Genomic DNA, 19,458 nt, shown 5'->3' on the forward strand with positions numbered 1-19,458 from the left:
AGCTGCACCCCTGCACCATACATAATGAAGGATTACAACATGCATTCAGCTATGGTGAAGAAGGACAACATCCAAGAGTAGGCCTATATCTTGTGAGCATCTGGGATTTTGCAGATTGACAAATACCCAACACACAGTAGCCTAGCCAATTTGAAAATACTGTTACGGCTGTGTGTGTTCCCAGTGCTGTTTCTCCCTGTTCTCTCTTCTCTACCTCTGCTCAGGTGCGCTGCATTGCCTTAATTGGGAGCACCTGACCAGCTGACTGATCAGGAGTTAAAAGGACTTGACGATCCTGTTCCTGAAGAGAGGCTTTTGGCGTGGGGACTGCTGGCTGTCTTGCTGCCTCCCAGCATGGGATTTTGTATTGTCTTTTGATTTGGACTTTGTAGTGTCTTGTCATGGTATGTTTTGATGTAATAAATCCCACTGGGGCATTTTAAAAGGTGTTATTATTTATGAGGATTTTGGGTCAGTGGTGGGATTTTGTTCATAGGGCCACGTAACGGTGGGGTATAACAATACACAGAAGAGGATGACATTGTCTTTGTGTGAAATTCTTAAATGGTCTACCTCACATGTCATCCTTAACTAAAGAAAAGAATTATAGTGCAGTAGATGCATCAGCTTAATGCCATCTTGCTGCCTATGAACTGAAATGCTAAATTAAACTATATCCAGATAGTGATTTCTATCTTACTTTAAGTTGAATAATAGGCTACCTTTTAAGTTAAATAGGCTACCTTTTTAGAGAAACACAATAATCCACTATATGCACCACTACATCCTAGAGACTACTGTCTCCTATTATATATATATAAAAAAAAAATGTGGACAAATAAAATCGCTCTTTCAATCCTCGCGATACCTGGTTGAGACTTCACTTGAGTCACGTGGTCGTATGGGCGTCTGAAGCATGTCTGCCTCCATGAATGCAATGCTGCTCTAATCTTCATCACAGATTATCATTTTGTGTGAATTTTCGGAAATATTCAGGGACATATTTTATGAAAGCACGGAAGATTTGGTATCATGAAGACATTTTGCGGCCGCGCAAATCCTACCACAGGCGCTCTTGACTGGGTGGAGGAAAGTGAAGAATATGATTATCATCAAGAGATTGCGAGGTAACGTTAGACTACGTTTACGCCTTAGCCTATGTGAATATCAGTTTTTTTAAATGTATGTAAAACCCCAGGATTGACATGACACCAAACGCCATTCTTAAATCGTTTGTCTAATGTTGTCAATGTCTTGAGATCATTTACTAACATGATGAAATAATATTATGTTTGAAGAGTGCATTTTCTAGTGCTTAACTAACTCAACTGTATTGGCAATTTGTATTGGAGAAAAAGTTAGGGTAAACCTCGATCTTACACCTGGATTTTCATTTAACAGGTCCTGTTATGCTGACATGTTACATGACCGGGACAGAGTGAGTATCTGCTGAAACAATGTATGAGTAAAGGATCTGTGCTCTGACTGCTGATGTGTTCATTGTAATTTACATGGTAATCAAATCATTTCTGAACTAAGATATGTGTCTGTATTAGAACGTGAAGTACTACCAAGGCATCAAAGCTGCAGTTGAGAGGGTAAAGGCTCGTGGGGAGAAGGTTATTGTCCTCGACATTGGCACTGGAACTGGTCTGTTGTCCATGATGGCTGTCACTGCTGGAGCGGATTACTGCTATGCAGTGGAGGTTAGAAGTGAACTTGATGTTCCCATTCGGTCCTTTTACTGAGCACTCACTGTAGATGCTGTAACCAGGCACAACAATAACAACAACAGATGGCCGCCAAGCTGAGCTGTAATTAAACTTGGGTGAATTTGTTTTGCCACCTGTAGGTCTTCAAGCCCATGGCTGATGCTGCAATCTCAATTGTAAAGAAAAATGGATTTGCTGACAAAATCAAGGTTATCAATAAACATTCCACAGAAGTCACAGTGGGTCCAGGTGAGACTTGCCATCCCACTTCTCTTCTCTACTTTAGAGAGCACACTATCTCATGTGAGTTATGTTGATAGTGCATTTGACTTGTAAGAGGTTAATTCAAGGTTTCTTTATCGCAGATGGAGACATGCTCACAAGAGCTAATGTCCTTGTCACTGAGCTATTTGACACAGAGTTGATTGGAGAAGGAGCCTTGCCCAGCTATGAACATGCCCATACGCACCTAGTCCAGGTACAGAGCTATGAACATGCCCATATGCACCTAGTCCAGGTAAAGAGGGGTTTGGGGTAGAATGTAAGATACAGAGATGGCATCTTGTGAACTGGAGATAAGCTTTGTTCTTTATTTGAATGCTTAACCATGCAGATCACCGTCATTTTGTGGGGACACTAAAAAAAGAGATTCAGTAACTTACACAATGACATTAAAGCAACCTGTTTAAGCATAACCCCTTCATGGCTCACACAAGTCCTGACCCCTCCATGTCCTACTCAGAGAGGCTGTGAGGCGGTGCCCCATCGCGGCACCGTATACGCCCAGCTGGTGGAGTCCGAAAGGCTGTGGAGCTGGACACAGCTGCAGCCCGTCGAGGTTGACGATGACAAGCGTCTGATGCCGCCCTCAGCCGTGGGTTGCTGCGCTGGAGCGCCCTCCGTCTGCGACATTCAGCTCAGCCAGGTGCCTCCGCACTCTTTCACGCCACTCGGACCCCTCTGCACCATGTTCAGGTGAGTGATGGCATGTAGCAGAGAACCATTTGAATAATTTGTAAATATTTTAACTTCATATTAAGTAGGGAAATGTAAGGAGGACAGATTTCTAGGCTAGTATCTTTTGCTGGAAAGTATAAAATGTCTACTGTAGCTATTTTCATGGAATCCACACCTTTTCAGTATGATATGAAGTGTCTTCGTTCATTCTCCTCCCCATCCCTACTTGTTTTATACAGTGTGGACTTCAGCCAGCCTGTCAGCAGTGCCTCACAGTCCTATTCATGCAAGTTCCAAGCCCAGGCCAGCGGACAAGCTCAGGTCATCTTGTCCTGGTGGGACATAGACATGGACCCAGAGGGGAGCATCGTGTGCTCCATGGCCCCTAGCTGGACCTATTCAGACCCTCAGGAGTGTCCTGTGAGTATATGGAGAGAACGTTTTTACAGTGACCTATGAGGCATCGGTCTGGTTATTTGTTTAGGTCTTATCATTGTGTTGTGTGCACAGTGGCGGGATCACTGGATGCAGAGTGTCTACTTCCTCCCATCTGAGATGACCGTGAGAGAAGGGGAGGAGGTTAGTCTCATTGTGAACCATGATGACTACAGCCTCTGGTATAACCTCTCCTGCAGGTAAACTTACACAACAAATACCCACAAATATCTGCAAACATGCAGTGTTTCCACTAGCTCATATTTCATATCTGGTATCCTGCTGATGGCTTTCAGCATTGCTTTCAGTTGTGAGTGTTGCATCTAAGCCAACCGCTATCTATTTGTTTTCTAAATCTCAGTATTTAGTTGATATTTTCAGTATGTCAATAGATGACATATTTTGCCATTCAATTATAAATCTCATTTGAATCAGCTTGCTAACTTCATTAAAGTGTGACGCTCTCTGATAAACACATTCATGAAAATTCAGTGTGCATTGTTGTAAAACCAAGAAGGGTTTTGGTAAAACTGTATGGAAAGCATCTCAGATTACAGATGAATGAAAAATGCATTTATTTTTTCATATAATCCAATCAAAATGTAAAATATACCAGCCAACAGAGCAGTGTGGAGAGGTCATTGGATCGGCCCATGTGTACCTGTCAGGCCCACTTAGTGTGGACACGACCTCGCTTTGGAGAACTGAATGACCGACACAGAAACGAGAGCTACATCAGTGCTCTACGTAGTGTGAGTTACACTAAATACACTTTGCTGTTAGTCTGTGCAGGTTTGCTTGGTTTGATCACACATACACATGAATTGGCATTGAAATATGCCGTGAGTGGCTATAAGACTTTGAAACTGTCCTCCTAGCTTGTATCTTAAAATATATAATATAATATATCGTATTCTTGAATTTCCCCTTGGGGATCAATAAAGTATCTATCTATCTATCTATCTATAATGAAATATTTTATTTTATTTTTGACAGGTGTTAAAACCTGACAGCATTTGTCTCGGTGTGAGTGATGGAAGTTTGCTTCCACTTTTTGCTTCCATGCTTGGTGCTCAAAAGGTAAATCTCACTCTTTTGACCCACACATTATAATCTGGTTAAAAACAGCACACACGTCCAATGTTTCACTTTATATTTAATCTATAATGACCACTCTACTCAACTACAGGTGTTCACTATTGAAAACTCTGGCATGTCCCGTCAAGTGATTGAACAGGTAATACTTCACTTATTTTATTCTCTACAAAAAATAAGCAAGGTATCCTTGATAGCTACAGATTGATAGATAGATTATCTCAACAGAGATTAACATGGATGGGGTCTTTCCTCTTCTCAGATCCTCGAGTTCAACTCCCTGAAGGGCAAGGTCCAGGTGTTAGGGATGCGACCTGAACAGGTCACATCTGCAGACCTAGACGGCCAACAGGTACTCCCTGCCTCAAGTTAACTCTTATCGACTACATACTGTTTCTTGGGTGATGGACAGGTGTGTGCAGACTCGGGGCAGAGACTTGTCCGCTGACCTGCCCTGTGTTCTCTGGGACTGTCCTTAGGTGTCAGTGCTCGTAGGAGAGCCGTACTTCAGCACCACCCTGCTGCCCTGGCACTCTCTGTTCTTCTGGTACTGCCGCACTGCTTTAGCCCAGCTGCTCCAACCCAACGCCACCATCCTGCCCAGGTCTGCCACACTCTACATGATGGGAGTCGAGTTTCGGGTAAAGAAGCCTCTGTATACTCCCTCTTCTGTCTTACTTACCCCTTTGTGGACATTCTGTTTGACAATAAATACAGGATATTGGCATGTCTGTTTTATTTTTTTAAAATATTTGTTTATTTCTTGTTTATGTTTATTTATTTTCTTTGTATTCCTCTGCCAGGACCTGTGGAGAATAAGAGCTCCCTGTGGCACGTGTGAAGGCTTTGATGTGGGACCTATGGATGAGATGGTCCAGGTGGGATGCATTCTCACTGCCTTACTTGGCCTTTCATTGGAGTACAGAATAATGAAAAGTAAAAAAAACAATGTCAATAGATGTTAATGGAGTTGTATTCCTCTCAGCAATCTTTGGACTTCCGTGAGTCACGCGAGGCAGAACCACAACCCCTGTGGGAGTACCCTTGTCGCGCCCTGACTGAGCCTCGCCCCGTCATGACCTTTGACTTCCAGCAGTGTGTTCCCGAGCAACCGGTCAGCAGCCAGGGGTCAGTGCCACTCCTGAGGTAAGACAACTAGGTTCTTCTCTCATTAGAAAACGCCCCATCTCAGAATATGGACCCTTGGATACAGGCTATTTAGAAAATGTGGTACTCTCTTTGGCCCGTCTTACAGCCACATTTTAACACTGTAATGTGAGGATACTCAAGGAGTTTTTGGAAAACCCAAACACTGTCATTGCAATGAGTAGTTTATTATGTGCAGGAGAGGATGCTGCCACGGAGTTGCTCTATGGATGGAATTCCAACTGACAGACGATGTCACCCTGAGCATGGGCTTAGTGGAACCTGTCAGTGAAGAGGTGCGTGAAAACAAATCCTGCAAGTTGACACCACACCTTGTTGCACCAACTACTTAGAGCAAGTTTACAAGATGGTTCTGTTAAACAGTTAAGTGGTCTCTGCATTTGACTCTCCCTGCAGGGTGCCTGTGAATGGAGTCCCCACAGAAAGCAGGGTGTGTACTTTCTGAGGTCAGCATGGGAGAGCTCAGGAGACGAGAGAGCTGCGGTGTCCTACAATCTGACCTTTGACCCCAGCATTGGTGACATCAAGATGGACTTTTCTGTTGCTTTGCCTTAATAGCCTTCAGCGCACAGCCTTGAAGTGCATGAACTGCAAAGTCTTATGGTGGGAAAAACAAATGGATAACTCTACCAAAGATCAATATCTCACATTCAGATTTTTTAAATATTTATTTCAGTCTCTGTACTTTTCTCTCCAGTCTCATGTTGAAAACCTCTTTAATAATCCATTTTTTTTCTCTGAAAATATTGACTTACCTATAACATTTTTGTAGCAATTCAAGTTGGCTATGACGCTGTGGTTTTGACAAAGATGAACAAATATTAAAATAGGTTGTGTTTTGTAGTGGAAAGAGTGGTGTGTGAATTGATTATGCAAAATACATCAGGTAGAAATAGTACCTGTAATTACATTTTTATTCTTAAATATTACACTTTATACAGACACATCAGTATACAGTTCAGAACTTTGTGCGCATAATTTGTGAAACGGGGATTTGGGGGAGATCAACAAAAAAAATGAACAAATCACGGGAATTTTCTACTTCGATTGGTAGAGTATGAAGTGCACATGTGAAAGGTCAGCATTAGAACCTGCTGGTATACTGATTGTGAATATTGATATAGAAAGCAGTTTACATACTGTACAGTGTTTACCATTAAGTCCACCTTGACTTTAGCCATGTACGTTATGGGAACAAATAGCACACTTTGGAAACCTTTACTATATGGCAATTCAGTGATGGGGAACAGATACTGGTGCTGTCACAGAATCGCCATGAGAGCAAAGCCAGCTCAAAACATGTCTGAAATGTGCAGCTTAATGGTGGCTCTGACCTTTCTACCTATGCTGAGATTCAAAATCAAAGGCTGACGGGATAGGAGGGAGGAATGTAGACTGCCAACGAACTGGACAAGTGTCTATGAAACATCTATGCATCAGTGAGCTGCATGTTGTCCAACAGCACTTTCTCTCCTGGCTTAAAAGCAGGCATCCCAAGGTATGGACAGCTGGCACATCGGAAGGCATCGCCCAAATAACACTGCAAAAAACCCCAAAAATCTTGAATTAATATCGCTGAAGTTCAACACACACAAGAGAACAATAGTCTCAGTAAGTAGTAGGATGACTGTATGGTTGAGCGTGGAAACCTACACTTCCACAGGCAGACTTGGGCTGGCTGGCCTTCTGAGCTCCTTTACTCTCCTGCTCCAACTCTTCAGCTAGTCCACATGTACTAGGGTGAGATGAAGAATTCAATGATGAGGGACCTTACCATTTTGGATATTCAAGTTTACATTTAATGTCTAAAAGTTTTATGTCCTTATAAGATGCAAGACTGCATTTCCCCTACCAGTTCTTGCAAGCTTTTTTCTTTTTTGCACCTTCACCACATGTGGGGGCTTTCAGAGAGGCTGGGTCAGGTTTCTTCAAGTCGTCTGCGTCAAGAAGAGCATCTGAGTCGATCAGATCCTGCAGGCAAAGCAAGACAAGGTCAGCTATCAGATAATGAATTGAATGTGCAGTGCATTTTAAAGAAACTGGTCTAGACAGTCACTCACCACATCATCATCATCTATGTCATTAGCAGACAGAGTCCACAGTTTGGCTGCACTTGGGTCGAGGGCTGGTTTCTCCGCTAAAATACAAAGAAGTGCAGCGCACATTCTTAGAGGAAAATAAAATCAACTACTGGTACTTACAGTGGCCTATGAAGACCATAGAAACCCACCTGGTTTAGGGGTTTTCTTGGCGAAGCTGAGCTTTAGCTGGCTGGTGGCGCCTGCCTCATAATTAGGCTTGGCTGCTGATAGGCGCACACGTGACAGAGTGTTCCCCTGGAACCCTGTGGCTGTTCTCAGAGCTGAAGTGGCCTCTGTGCTCAGAGGTTCTTTCTTAACCTGAAAGCAGTGCAGGCTTCAGTTGTTGTCTGCAAGCCAAAAAGTGTCTGAAACACTACCAGAACTCAACCTCATGTGTCTATCTGCTTACCTCAGTGACTGATATCAGACCTGATAGCTTCAGGACTGACATTAGCTTCTCTGCTGTCCTCACACCATTGCTTTCAGAGCCTGGTGGAAAGGATATGTTAGACATTTTCACCAAATAAATTATTATATTTTGCACCAACTGTTTGGGGTATCAGTCCAAGTAGCAACTGCAGCATCCCTCCTCCAATGAATATCATCAACCTAACTCCTTTATGGTTAGTTGCCAATGACAACAAAGCCCACTTAGCCAACAATTATGTAGGAGAGTCACTGATTGCGGGTTCTACCCCATCTCATTTTTGAAAATCTTGATAACACGTCAAAGTTTTGGATTTTAAATCATCAGAAAAGGTAGAGATACATGTGGAACTAAATTGCTAACCAATACTGACAACAATTGGGCCAATCACTAATCCTTTTTCTTGTGGTGAGTCTTTTGTTCAGCTGAATCACAATTGGCACTTCTCACCAGTAACTGCCTCCTCTAGAACAAGCTTCCCTCCAGGTTTCATGATTCTAGCAATCTCCTCCAGTAGCTCAGAGTTGTGGATGGGCGAGCTATCAGGCAGAAGTCCAGACAGAACCCAATCATAGCTGGATGCTGGATGAGAAGCTGATGAGAGAAGAGCAGGCGATGACTCATACAACACTGGAGTGAAACATCATAACATCAGTAAAATAGGAACATACATAATAATGTACAAAATGACATGGATACGAGTTCAATATCAAAAGTACATGGCTTCATACTCACACAACACCAGTCTTTCCATATTTTCCACTGACAGCTGCCCCTGTTCACCTACAAGCCCCCCAAGAGTTTCGGCGAACTCCTTCAGAAGGGCTGGAGATGATGGCTGAGTCCATACAAACAGAACCCGGTCACCTGCTTTCAATCCCAAGTCTGCCATTTCAACCTGCAGCAAAGCATTTGAATCCAAGCATTTCATATGCAGGTCTAAACCGGTTCCCCTTTAAATAGCGGTCACAGAAAGCAGCACGTCCACAACACATCACAAGTGTCCTTGACAGCGAGCACACTGTCATTTCAAACAGTCGTGGTATTAACTTACTGTAGATGACAGCTGTGCTTGAACAGAGACCTTGTATATGGTTCTAATATTATTATTATGTGTGTGCGTGTGTATCTGTTTATGCACATGTGTGCATATGGAATGGGTTTACATGACCCCTGGAGGCAAACATACGCAAAAAATTGGTCATCCTAGGCTTCGCTGCGCGGCGGTCATAATTATATACGTTCGACTATTTGTGCCATGCCCGTAGTTCGAGCATTCAATGTCCAGAAACCAAATATTAGAATCTAATATTTGGTTTCTGGACATTGAATGCTCGAACTACGGGCATGGCACAAATAGTCGAACGTATATAATTATGACCGCCGCGCAGCGAAGCCTAGGATGACCAATTTTTTGCGTATGTTTGCCTCCAGGGGTCATGTAAACCCATTCCATATGCACACATGTGCATAAACAGATACACACGCACACACATACATTCACAGTAATCCTACGTATGACACATACTCACACAGTAGACATATATACGCATGCATGCACATGCACACACACAGGCACATAAACAGGCAAACACACACATGCACGCACACACACCCATAAACATAAACATGTACACGCACACAATTCAAGAATTTCTCAGAATTATAAACAGGCAAGATGGGGGTGGGGTTGTATAAAATGTATATTACATGTGAAATCTATGAACTAATCATGTTTTGGTACTTGTTGTCTAGCAGATACCAGTGAGAATTGAGTGTGCATAATGCAATTCAATGAGACAGTTAGAACCATATATGCCTTTCAGCGTGACTTATTTTTGTGGAAAACATGTGCTGGACTGGGCGGCGGTCATATTTTGTACCGCTCTGCGGTACATCTAGTTCGGCTAACGTTAGCCAGTCATGTAAACAAAGAACATTCGAGCAAAGCAATGAGAGGAAACTGGCTGATTAACGTAGCATAACTTTGAGGTTACATCTGACATGACCCATAACTAAAACTCATTCTAAACCAAGAGCTTACATTAAGCATATTGCTGTTATACAGAATCATCTTCTAAAGACATATTCTCTGAATGAAAATTATTCTACGTAGCTGCTAGCTCTAAGTGAAGAAAGATAACCGCTAACATTTATTAAAATGCTAACTATCTGATAAGATGACAACGTGACGCAGCACAGAAATAATTGTCATAATTTTAGAGAAAACTACATCAGGTTTGGTATTGATAGAATTCAGAACTAAGCTGTGATGTCATACTGTAAAGCCAATTTCACACTTACCCGAATTAAAATGTTAAATTTCACCTCAGTACACTGTTCTCCACTTGGCACCCTCGCTGCTCCACTAATGACGTAACGTTACGTGTGGTCGCATGCAATCTACGCAGTAAATAAACGGAACGCGTAGTTCAATCTGGACATGGCGGCGCTATTAAGAGGACTAAAAGCTGGGAGGGCTTTGCGAAGTCTGGCCAGTGGTGAGTCTGAAAGAGGGTACTTTCATCAGTCTATGGTGATGATATTTAGCACTTTATCATGTAACGAAACCTTTCTGCAACGTAATTCTTGCTAGGTAGCTCATGCTTTTGCTAATGTGGCTAGCAGTAGCTGGCTGGTATGTCGCCAAATGTCATATGCAGTTGAGCAAGGTGATCCTGTCCTGAAGGACATAATTACACGAGCAAACTGTTAGTTTGTGGAGAGGAGAAGTTCGAGTTTATAGACTGGTTTATCAGTTGGTTTCTCATAAAAAGCGTTAACGCTAAACATTTGTTATAAGTCAGGATAAAATTAGCTTGCATGCTATGTGAGAAGGGGGGCGTCACTTCTTGGAGTAACGTTAACTGTTAGGTAAGCCGCTCATCAGTCAACGTGAAACATTCAGCAGATTTTGTAGTCTAGTAAAGCAATTTTTTTCAATACTCTGTGGACAAACGCCTGCTGAATTAATACTATAAATACTTTAAAAGTGTGTGACTGTCTACAGTTACCATTCACCTTATGGCAAATAAAACAAGTATTTACAGTTAGAAGAATAATCAATAAACCCCATGAACGTCAGCCAAGCACTTTATTTTCAGTGATGCCGAGATTACAATGACAAAATAAATAGAAAACAATATTTGCTGTGAAATGTACAAAAAAACCAAAACAAAATAAGCAATAAAAAACATTAAATTGTAGAGGGCGAAGGAAATGGTGAAAATAGATGTTTCCATACTACATCTCGAAAGAGCTTGGTGTGACTTATCTGCCTTACACACCCCAAAAAGGTCACTCAGCATTTAGCCTAGGCTGTCTTTCCTTTTAGTGGTAGTGCAGGCAGCAGCCAATCCTCAGAGCAGCAACATCAGACGAGGCTTCCATCGCGCTGCCCTGCTGCGGGTGCATGATTACTCCAAAGATCCTGCATCTGCCTCCTCATCTACTCCCCACCATGAGCACTACCAGACCCACTCATCAACTGCAGACGAGGGGACGTCGACTTCCACACATGAGGCATCTGCAGGTGGTGCTGCCACAGGGCAAGAGGACCCCCAAGGTAACACAAGGTTAGTGCTGAATGTCTAGTAATGGCTTTGAACATTTTGACTTAATGTACCAAATGTCATTTTATTTTAGCTCATTACTTTGAATAAATCTGGTTGCATTTCAAAGACCTGCATCCCTTCATCTATCATACATTTTCTGAACTCCAGCTACCAGGATCAGAGTGGGGAGCAAAATGAGGACTATGAGACTGAAGAGCAGCTGGCCGAGCGTATCCTGACGGCAGCTCTAGACTTTGTCCCACAGCACGGTTGGACGGTTGAGGCTATTGCAGCTGGAGCAGAGGTAAGTGGATTCTATTCAAGATGGGTGGATTGTTGTAGTTTGCATAGAAAATGAAGACAAGAAAAAAACTCTGATTTAAATTTCCTTGTGTTAGACTTTGGGTTTGTCATCTGCCTCTACCGGAATGTTCATTAATGGAGCAGGAGACCTGGTGCTTCACTTTGTCGGCCAGTGTAATACTCAGCTCACAGAGATCCTGGCCGAACAGCACAAGCACGTCCAGCTTGGTCAAGCTGAGTATGTCCTCATCTCAGGATAAATGTGCATCAGCAATACTTTGCAATAGATGTTGTTTAATTTCACTGTATATGTATGTTCTGCTGCTAGCTAGTTATATTTAACTGCACCTGCCCAGTGACCTGTGACAGAATCTAGCTATATAATTTCCTTCAAGCACACTGTAGCTAAGTCCTTTGTCTTTATATTCTAGGGAACGTTAGGGAAAGTTCATTGTGTGTGATGAAAAAATATACTCAGGTGTCTTAATGAAATTAAGTTCACTGTTGCCTCCCCCTTTGAAGAGTATCATATCTTCATATCAAATACATTACACAGGACTGAATGATAGTTAATTTCGTATAAGAGTGTTCTATTATTTTATCGGAGCATACTTGTGTTTCTGCAGACAAAAGAAAACTGCAGAGTTTTTGCGAGATGCGGTTGAGACACGGTTGAGGATGCACATCCCTTACATCGATACATGGCCACAGGTATTATGGCATTACTCATGCCGCAGAAGGCAGTCTTACCATTCGTTTTTCCGTCAACCCTAACCCTTAACTTACATGTCTGTTTTCCTTTTCAGGCTATGAGCATCCTGATTCTCCCACATAACATCCCACACAGTCTAAAGCATCTGTCCACACTAATAGATGACATCTGGTACTATGCAGGTGATCGTTCCACAGATGTGAGTAGCCTCATTTGCATTTTTGCTATCTTTTGCTGCTTTCATAAACCTATACTATCTGCAACTCAGAATAGTTTCACCAGTGCTGTCTCTCAGCTGAAGAATGTTGTGTGAACTTAATGAACAATATTGTCCCTTTTTTTGTCATGTTTTGAAATTGCACAGATGAACTGGTATACCAAACGGGCAGCCCTGACTGGGATCTATAATACCACAGAGCTGGTGATGTTGCAAGACTCTTCTCCCGACTTCCAGGACACTTGGACTTTCCTTGACAACCGTATCCAGGATGTAGTCAACATGGCTAGTACAGCAAAACAGGTATTATGCGTAGTGTGGTGTAATTACTGAATACCCCCTGCCAACAGCCTCCTCAATCATTATTTGCATTCCCTGTGATGTCAAATTACCTGTTTGGTTAATTGCAGTGTTCTTGTGTCCCTCAGGTGCAGTCCACTGGTGAGGCAGTGGCACAGGGACTTATGGGAGCTGCAGTTACAGTAAGTTAATATTAGGTTTAGCTCTTTTCAGTTTTCAAATTATATAGACAATTATGGACAATATCTGTTAAATTATATCTTAATCAGCATCTCCGGTGACTACAGTACCAATAACTATATAATCAGATTAATCCCTATCATTTTTCACTGAAACATTTTACTGTGTCTGTTGCTGTGGCTGACTGGTCTTACTTCTGTTTATAGCTGAAAAACATCACAGGGCTTAACCAGAGAAGATGAAGTTGTATATGCCAGCGTCACGTTCACAGCTCTCCCAACCTCTCCCCACCAAGAGTGTGTGCTCAATGCCCAAGCACCCAATGATTTTCGTCACTTTACTTGAACGCAACCTTAATGCAGGGGATGATGTGCTTTGCATTTTTCTTGCCCGTTAAGACACTGTAAAAGAAAGTTGCTGTGCCAACTGGTCTATATATATATTTTTTTCCAGCAGGGTTTCAGCTGTTATTGTCTACATCAAATCCCCCCAACCTCCACCTTCCCGTTCCCAGACCCAATAATCTTTTCCATTGTATTACTGTAAAGTTAAAAACAAAACAAAAATAAATTAAGTGAATTAGCATCAGCCTTTGTTGGGAATTCTTCAATAAAATTGACTTGTATATTTCCCGTGAAGTTGTTTTATTTAAAAAATACAATTACAAGAAAAAAAACTCAGTGCATAACTACTAATTTAATATATTTTTAAATAAATGTGACTAAATACCTGATTGCGATTGCACGGACCAACTTTGCATCATAACTTCAGCCTCAGACATACTTTTATTTTTTAAAAGGGGCTTTTATTTTGACTTAACGGAAATAGATGGCGCACTTTAACCTGGATACGAAATCACCACAAGAGCCAATCAGAAATTGTGTGTAATCTAGTGCCGCTTTTCTGTTGTGTATTCGAGTGTATTAGCTGTATGTGTCTTGTGTTTTTACCCAATATTTCATAAATCCTTGCGTTCATAATGCCATATGCCAATCAGCCGACAGTGAAAATCACAGAACTCTCAGACGAGAATGTGAAATTTGTCATCGAGAATACCGATTTATCGTGAGTGTTTGTGTTTGCGCCGTTAGCATAGTGTCTGTTGTGAACATTTGTCGTGTTGGTCGTGTTAGTTTACATGCTGACTAACGCTAGGATTGCTACTGTATTTTTTCTTTCACTGTCCGTGCTATTTTTGTAAAGTTATATGTGCTTCTCCATTGTTGAATCCTTGCAGGGTTGCGAATTCTGTCAGACGCGTTTTTATGTCAGAGGTTCCGACTATAGGTGAGGAATGAATTGTGTGTTGTGACCATATTCATAATATGGAATAGGGAATGAATTGTTAATGTTTAGACCATATTCATAAAACATTTCTTAGTAACCTTAATTGTTTTCTCACGTAGCAATTCGTAACCTTAATTGTTTTCTCACTTAGCAATTGACTGGATCCAAATCGATGCCAACTCTTCTGTTCTCCATGATGAGTTCATAGCCCACAGAGTCGGTGAGTAGCAGCTACATCCGGATTTTTGGTGTGGGCATAGATATTATGATGTTTTTGTGTGAGTATGCCTAAGTATGTATGGTTTCCCAGGTCTCATCCCCCTTACAAGTGATGACATCGTGGATAAGATGCAGTACTCCAGAGTGAGTGTTTGAGAGCCTGATTTACAGTAGTTAGTTACAATAGGCTAGAGGCATTTACTTTTATGTCTCACAATTTATATTATGTGGACTCTGCTCTATGTAATCTCCTGTGTTCTCTCCATGTGTTCACTGCAGGACTGTACATGTGATGACTTTTGCCCTGAATGCTCTGTTGAGTTGACCCTGGATGTTCGCTGCACAGAAGACCAGACACGCCATGTAACCTCCAGGGACCTTTTATCCAACAACCCACGTGTGATACCTGTAAGAGGCAATCTGATATGCTGTCATAGTCAGTAGATATGCTGTTCTGTATACAGCAGTGTATTGATGTTTGTAGCGTGTGTCTCTAGGTGACCTCAAGGAGTCGAGACAACGATCCCAATGACTACGTAGAACAGGATGGTGAGCCAAGACCTTCCCTTTTTCTCTGTCAGTGCTGGTCTTTGTTTATTTCCATTTCTCTGTCATCTCCGGCCCTGCTGACAAACTCTTCTCTCCTATTCTACTTGGATTCCAACAGACATCTTACTTGTCAAACTTCGAAAAGGTCAAGAATTGCGTCTCAGGGCGTTTGCTAAGAAGGGCTTCGGAAAAGAGCATGCCAAGTGGAACCCCACAGCTGGGGTGGCCTTTGAGTATGACCCTGACAATGCGCTTAGACACACTGTGTACCCCCGTCCAGAGGAATGGTGCGTCTCTGTCTTGAAAGTTGGCTATGTGTTATAAAAATTGTGTAGTGAACTGTTAATTGCCTATATTCTATATTCCCTTATTCCTGTGTGTCTTGTGTCAGGCCAAAGAGTGAATACTCGGAGATTGAAGAAGATGAAGTGCAAGCTGCTTATGACCCAAACGGCAAACCAGATAGGTGAGTGATAGTGTTGCAGGGCTTTCATGTTTGAAAAAAATTTGCTCTTTTATGTTTGTTGTTGTTGATGAATGGGATGATCCCCAGATGTATGTGAAAAACAAGCACATTTTGGTGAAGCTTTGATCAGTTTATAAATCAATGTGTGATGAAAGTGGACTTACTGTCTTGTGCCCCCAAATCTATGGCAGGTTCTACTATAATGTGGAGTCCTGTGGTTCCCTCCGGCCAGAGACCATAGTGTTGTCTGCCCTGGCGGGGCTCAAGAAGAAACTGAGTGATCTGCAGACACAGTTGAGCCACGAGATTCAGAGTGATGTACTCACTATCAACTGAAGAAATCCAGAGATCCTCACGAGAGCAGAAACGCCCAAATCCATCATTAAATGACCCACAAGATCTTTCAGTACATGCTAATTTGTTTTCTGTTTGTTTCTTGGAATGACGATATCAGTCTGTATATAACAAAGCCATTTTTAATGAATTTAAGCTTTGTCTATGAAAAAGAATAACTGGATGGCTAGGAGGACAGGCCAGGTACTTCCAGTTTTGTCATTGTTTTGAAACCAGCTGTAGGCACTGTATTTTCTTTAAAAAAATAATAAAAGATACAATTCATCATAGATTTACCTTGTTTTGTAACTGTATTTGAATCAACTGAAGCTGTGTTTTTAGACATTTTCTGTATCTTAAGGCTTTTATATTGCTTTCTGTATCTTAAGGCTTTTATAAGCTCTATGCCATTTATACACAACAAAACCAATATAAATCACACAAGATTGCATTTGTAAATAAAGTATCAGTTTACTTCAGCTTCTGACTTGAATACAGTTAAATACAGATTATAGTTGAGTTTTCAAAAACAGCCCATACACACGCAAGGCTTCCATTGATATTCCAGAAGCATCCTGCGAGCCACCACCACCCTGCTGTGTAAGGTTTGACAGTAACCTCGTGGTGGCAGTCATCTGTCTGGTGTGGACTCATGCTATTTGGGCGAAATAATTTCATTATTTTAAATAAACCCTTTCATTTGGTCTGCAGGTAATATGGGTAGGCTAGCTGCTGCATATTATTTAACACCTTAGTGTGACGTATGGGATACTCGTGTTCTGTACCTGGTTTATATTTCAATGTAGGCTAACCACGAAAATACGACATGATCGTGGCGTAACGACATGAATGGACAGCAGACAGACAGTACTCTTGACCTCAGATGCGTCACGGAGGAGGACTAATTATCGTTTTGACCAGCTGCCTGCTCCTGCGCTCTTTTCTCGGCTGTCAAGGTTAGCCTCAGTCGGAACAATGCTAATGAGACGATAAGAAACCAATTCGTTTGAAGGCGGCCAAATTGACACGTGTTGGTAAACGATTTCTCTTTAACATAATGCTAATATGAGGTTGAGTGAGCTGTGCAAGGATGTAGCCTAATCCTGCTCTAATTGGTGCATCTTGCATCCTCAGTCAATACTGCAGCCGCATACAGGTAATTAGGCCTATTGTGTGAAACTCTGAAATAACATGCAAGTTACATGTAAAAAAAAGTATCATTAATGGTCCGATAAAATGTTAAACGTAGAAGAATAACACTTGAACTGACTATTTGAGCTTGAGCAAACAGCTGAGATGTCTGTCCCGAAAGCATACCTGCGTGGTCAATCCCTTTCGCAGTCTGACCAGGAGGAATACACAGATTCCACTCTTCTGGGACCCTACATGGAGATGATCTGGTATCTGTGCATGCTTGTAGTTTACCTAAGGTATGGGCTATGAAATTAGTCAACGATAATCGAGGTCACACACTAATATTGTCTTTAACTCTGGACAGCTGTCACAGTGTTCAGGACTCATTGCTGAGCTCCAATAGCCGCTTTACCAACTACAGAGGAATTCTCAACTGGATAGTGATTCTTCTGGTGAGAGCCCTGCATTGTAGGATTTAATAAAAAAAAAAAAAAACTTTGTAAAACCTATGTGTGGTGTTTTTATCACTGTTTAAGATGAATATTAAACCTTTGTGCTTCAGACCTTGACCTATGCCCACCTGTTTCTGGAGAACTTCATACAGTGAGTAGCCTGCATTGCAAATATGAAGAATTAAGAGACCGGACAAGGCTCTCCACAATTTAAATGAATCATTCTCCATTGTCTTAAGGCATGGCTTTCTGATTGACTTAAAGAAAGCTGTGGAATTCCTGATCGGGGACCACTACTGGCCATATATGTACCTGATCTTGGGTGAGGATGCAATTCAAGGTAACTTAATTCCTTGCAGCTGTCACCCAAGCAGTGAATAGTGATTTTCTTGTCTGTACTCTTTTTGCAGCTGCCAACATGTTTCCTATTGTGTCTATGATTCTGGAAAAGAGCCAGGAAAAGGTGTGGAATTTGGATTTATTTTCCAAAATGAATTATTGTGGCTTTGGATTATACTATGTTGTTGATAGAGCTTTTAATTTGTTTCCTAATGACCTCAGGGAATCCTTTCTTCTTCGTTGGCATACTGGCTTCACATGGGAAACCTTGTGCTTCTGTCTGTTTTCCCCACCTTCATTATTCTCCATTATGAAACATCTTTATCTACAGGTAATGAATGACTCAGTCCTCATAGTTGATGAATAGTCACAGCACTTATGAACTGGTTAGGGCTGCAAAGATTAATCTATTAATCAATTAGTTGTTGACTATTAAATTAATTGCCAACTATTTTGATTATCAATTAATTGGTATTTGCCAATTTTTAAGGAAAATACATTCAAAATTCTCTGATTTTAGATTCTTAAACGTGAACATTTTCATCTTACTTGACTTACTCTACTTACTCTTCTATGATGGTGATGTTTGGTGTGTGGACAAAACATGGCATGTGAGGACATAATCTTATGCTTTGGAAAATAATGATCAACATTTCTTCAGCATGTTCTGGCATTTTATCGATCAATCAACTGATCGATAAATCGAGAAAATAATCGGCAGATTAGTCGACATTGAAAATAATCATTAGTTGCAGCCCTACAACTGGTAACTAATAGATTGGCAAAGGATTTAATTGGTCTTCATGCTATTAGGATAGAAGCTGTTGTTGTTTAAAAGAAGTTGATGGGAAAGGCTTGATGCAATACACACTGTCGTCGTTGGAACCTACTGTACCTCCTCAAACGACCTCATTGTCATGCTTACTGTATGTCAATAGGTGGAGCTCTTCTGTCGCTTTTCACCTACACTATACTCTGGCTGAAGCTCTACTCCTATCAGCAGGTCAGCAGCTGGTACCGTAAGAGGGAATGCACAAAGGACGGTATGAGCTAGAGCTTCAGCGTTATTGATTGCCTTAATAAGCATTATTTCTAATAAAGGGAGGTCTGATGAGGTCCTAGAAATAATAACTACAATTTTACATGAAGCTGGACATGAACCTAACTGTTTCCATGATTCAGTGTCACTATGTGTGAAGTAGACTGATATCATTTTCCACAAACAAAATCAAGACACACTGTTAATGTATTACTGGACTGATTTGTTGATGCTATAGCCTGATTGAGCCCTCTCTAAGACAGCATCCAGCCCGAAATGACCAAAATGTGCATGCCGTTTGCACGTGTGCACATTGTTTATCAACTATTGCCATTGCAATTGCCATCCCCAGTATAATCATACAGTATTGTGCATAAAGAAGTTATGTTTTACAGGATCAAAACATGTAATTCCTCAGGAAAGTGAAATCACTCTCTGTGGTAAGATTTTAATCACAGCATCTTCACATTGTATAAGACTATTCAATGGTATGACAAAAT

General features: G+C 41.5%; 5 protein-coding genes across 7 annotated transcripts in view; 4 read left to right on the forward strand and 1 right to left on the reverse strand.

Annotated features, from left to right (window-relative positions):
- Window positions 1–361: 361 nt before the first annotated feature.
- Window positions 362–6,251, forward strand: prmt7 (protein arginine methyltransferase 7). Of its 2 annotated transcripts, XM_042111472.1 has the most exons (18): window positions 362–446; window positions 997–1,127; window positions 1,402–1,438; window positions 1,557–1,706; window positions 1,853–1,961; window positions 2,078–2,190; window positions 2,455–2,687; window positions 2,909–3,089; window positions 3,180–3,304; window positions 3,721–3,856; window positions 4,101–4,184; window positions 4,294–4,341; window positions 4,462–4,551; window positions 4,679–4,840; window positions 5,003–5,077; window positions 5,185–5,345; window positions 5,545–5,641; window positions 5,763–6,251. In XM_042111472.1, exons 2-18 carry the CDS (start codon window positions 1,033–1,035, stop codon window positions 5,919–5,921), a joined length of 2,055 nt encoding a protein of 684 aa, XP_041967406.1. In that variant the 5' UTR covers window positions 362–446; window positions 997–1,032; the 3' UTR covers window positions 5,922–6,251. The 2 variants fall into 2 exon arrangements, with proteins under 2 accessions (XP_041967406.1, XP_041967405.1); XM_042111471.1 differs by lacking the exon at window positions 362–446 and having other exon boundaries at window positions 878–1,127.
- An 11-nt stretch (window positions 6,252–6,262) lies between these two features.
- Window positions 6,263–10,297, reverse strand: ciapin1 (cytokine induced apoptosis inhibitor 1). 2 transcript variants are annotated; one of them, XM_042111474.1, is made up of 9 exons: window positions 10,179–10,297; window positions 8,610–8,772; window positions 8,325–8,468; window positions 7,857–7,936; window positions 7,597–7,765; window positions 7,427–7,503; window positions 7,219–7,337; window positions 7,020–7,101; window positions 6,263–6,906 (listed from the first exon to the last, which is right to left on the reverse strand). In XM_042111474.1, exons 2-9 carry the CDS (start codon window positions 8,764–8,766, stop codon window positions 6,796–6,798), a joined length of 939 nt encoding a protein of 312 aa, XP_041967408.1. In that variant the 5' UTR covers window positions 8,767–8,772; window positions 10,179–10,297; the 3' UTR covers window positions 6,263–6,795. The 2 variants fall into 2 exon arrangements, with proteins under 2 accessions (XP_041967408.1, XP_041967409.1); XM_042111475.1 differs by having other exon boundaries at window positions 10,203–10,270.
- On the forward strand, window positions 10,244–13,767 carry coq9 (coenzyme Q9 homolog (S. cerevisiae)). Its single transcript, XM_042111473.1, has 9 exons — window positions 10,244–10,375; window positions 11,209–11,449; window positions 11,597–11,732; window positions 11,827–11,969; window positions 12,358–12,442; window positions 12,538–12,642; window positions 12,808–12,963; window positions 13,089–13,142; window positions 13,347–13,767. The coding sequence occupies exons 1-9, from the start codon at window positions 10,318–10,320 to the stop codon at window positions 13,380–13,382; spliced, it is 1,014 nt and encodes a 337-aa protein (XP_041967407.1). The 5' UTR covers window positions 10,244–10,317; the 3' UTR covers window positions 13,383–13,767.
- A 224-nt stretch (window positions 13,768–13,991) lies between these two features.
- Window positions 13,992–16,284, forward strand: polr2c (RNA polymerase II subunit C). Its single transcript, XM_042111476.1, has 9 exons — window positions 13,992–14,205; window positions 14,378–14,427; window positions 14,579–14,647; window positions 14,738–14,790; window positions 14,926–15,054; window positions 15,144–15,195; window positions 15,314–15,482; window positions 15,587–15,661; window positions 15,853–16,284. Exons 1-9 carry the CDS (start codon window positions 14,120–14,122, stop codon window positions 15,995–15,997), a joined length of 828 nt encoding a protein of 275 aa, XP_041967410.1. The 5' UTR covers window positions 13,992–14,119; the 3' UTR covers window positions 15,998–16,284.
- Window positions 16,285–17,492: 1,208 nt separating this feature from the next.
- Window positions 17,493–19,458, forward strand: part of LOC121724715 (NEDD4-like E3 ubiquitin-protein ligase WWP2) — a 39,621-nt gene continuing 37,655 nt past the window's right edge. The window contains 7 exon segments of the mRNA XM_042111477.1: window positions 17,493–17,580; window positions 17,691–17,731; window positions 17,820–17,902; window positions 17,991–18,043; window positions 18,142–18,250; window positions 18,858–18,962; window positions 19,354–19,398. Of these exon segments, the coding sequence (XP_041967411.1) occupies window positions 17,887–17,902; window positions 17,991–18,043; window positions 18,142–18,250; window positions 18,858–18,962; window positions 19,354–19,398 (328 nt within the window). The 5' untranslated portion in view covers window positions 17,493–17,580; window positions 17,691–17,731; window positions 17,820–17,886.

The sequence above is a fragment of the Alosa sapidissima genome, chromosome 11 (genome assembly GCF_018492685.1).
Source record: "Alosa sapidissima isolate fAloSap1 chromosome 11, fAloSap1.pri, whole genome shotgun sequence".
Lineage (NCBI taxonomy): Eukaryota > Metazoa > Chordata > Actinopteri > Clupeiformes > Clupeidae > Alosa > Alosa sapidissima.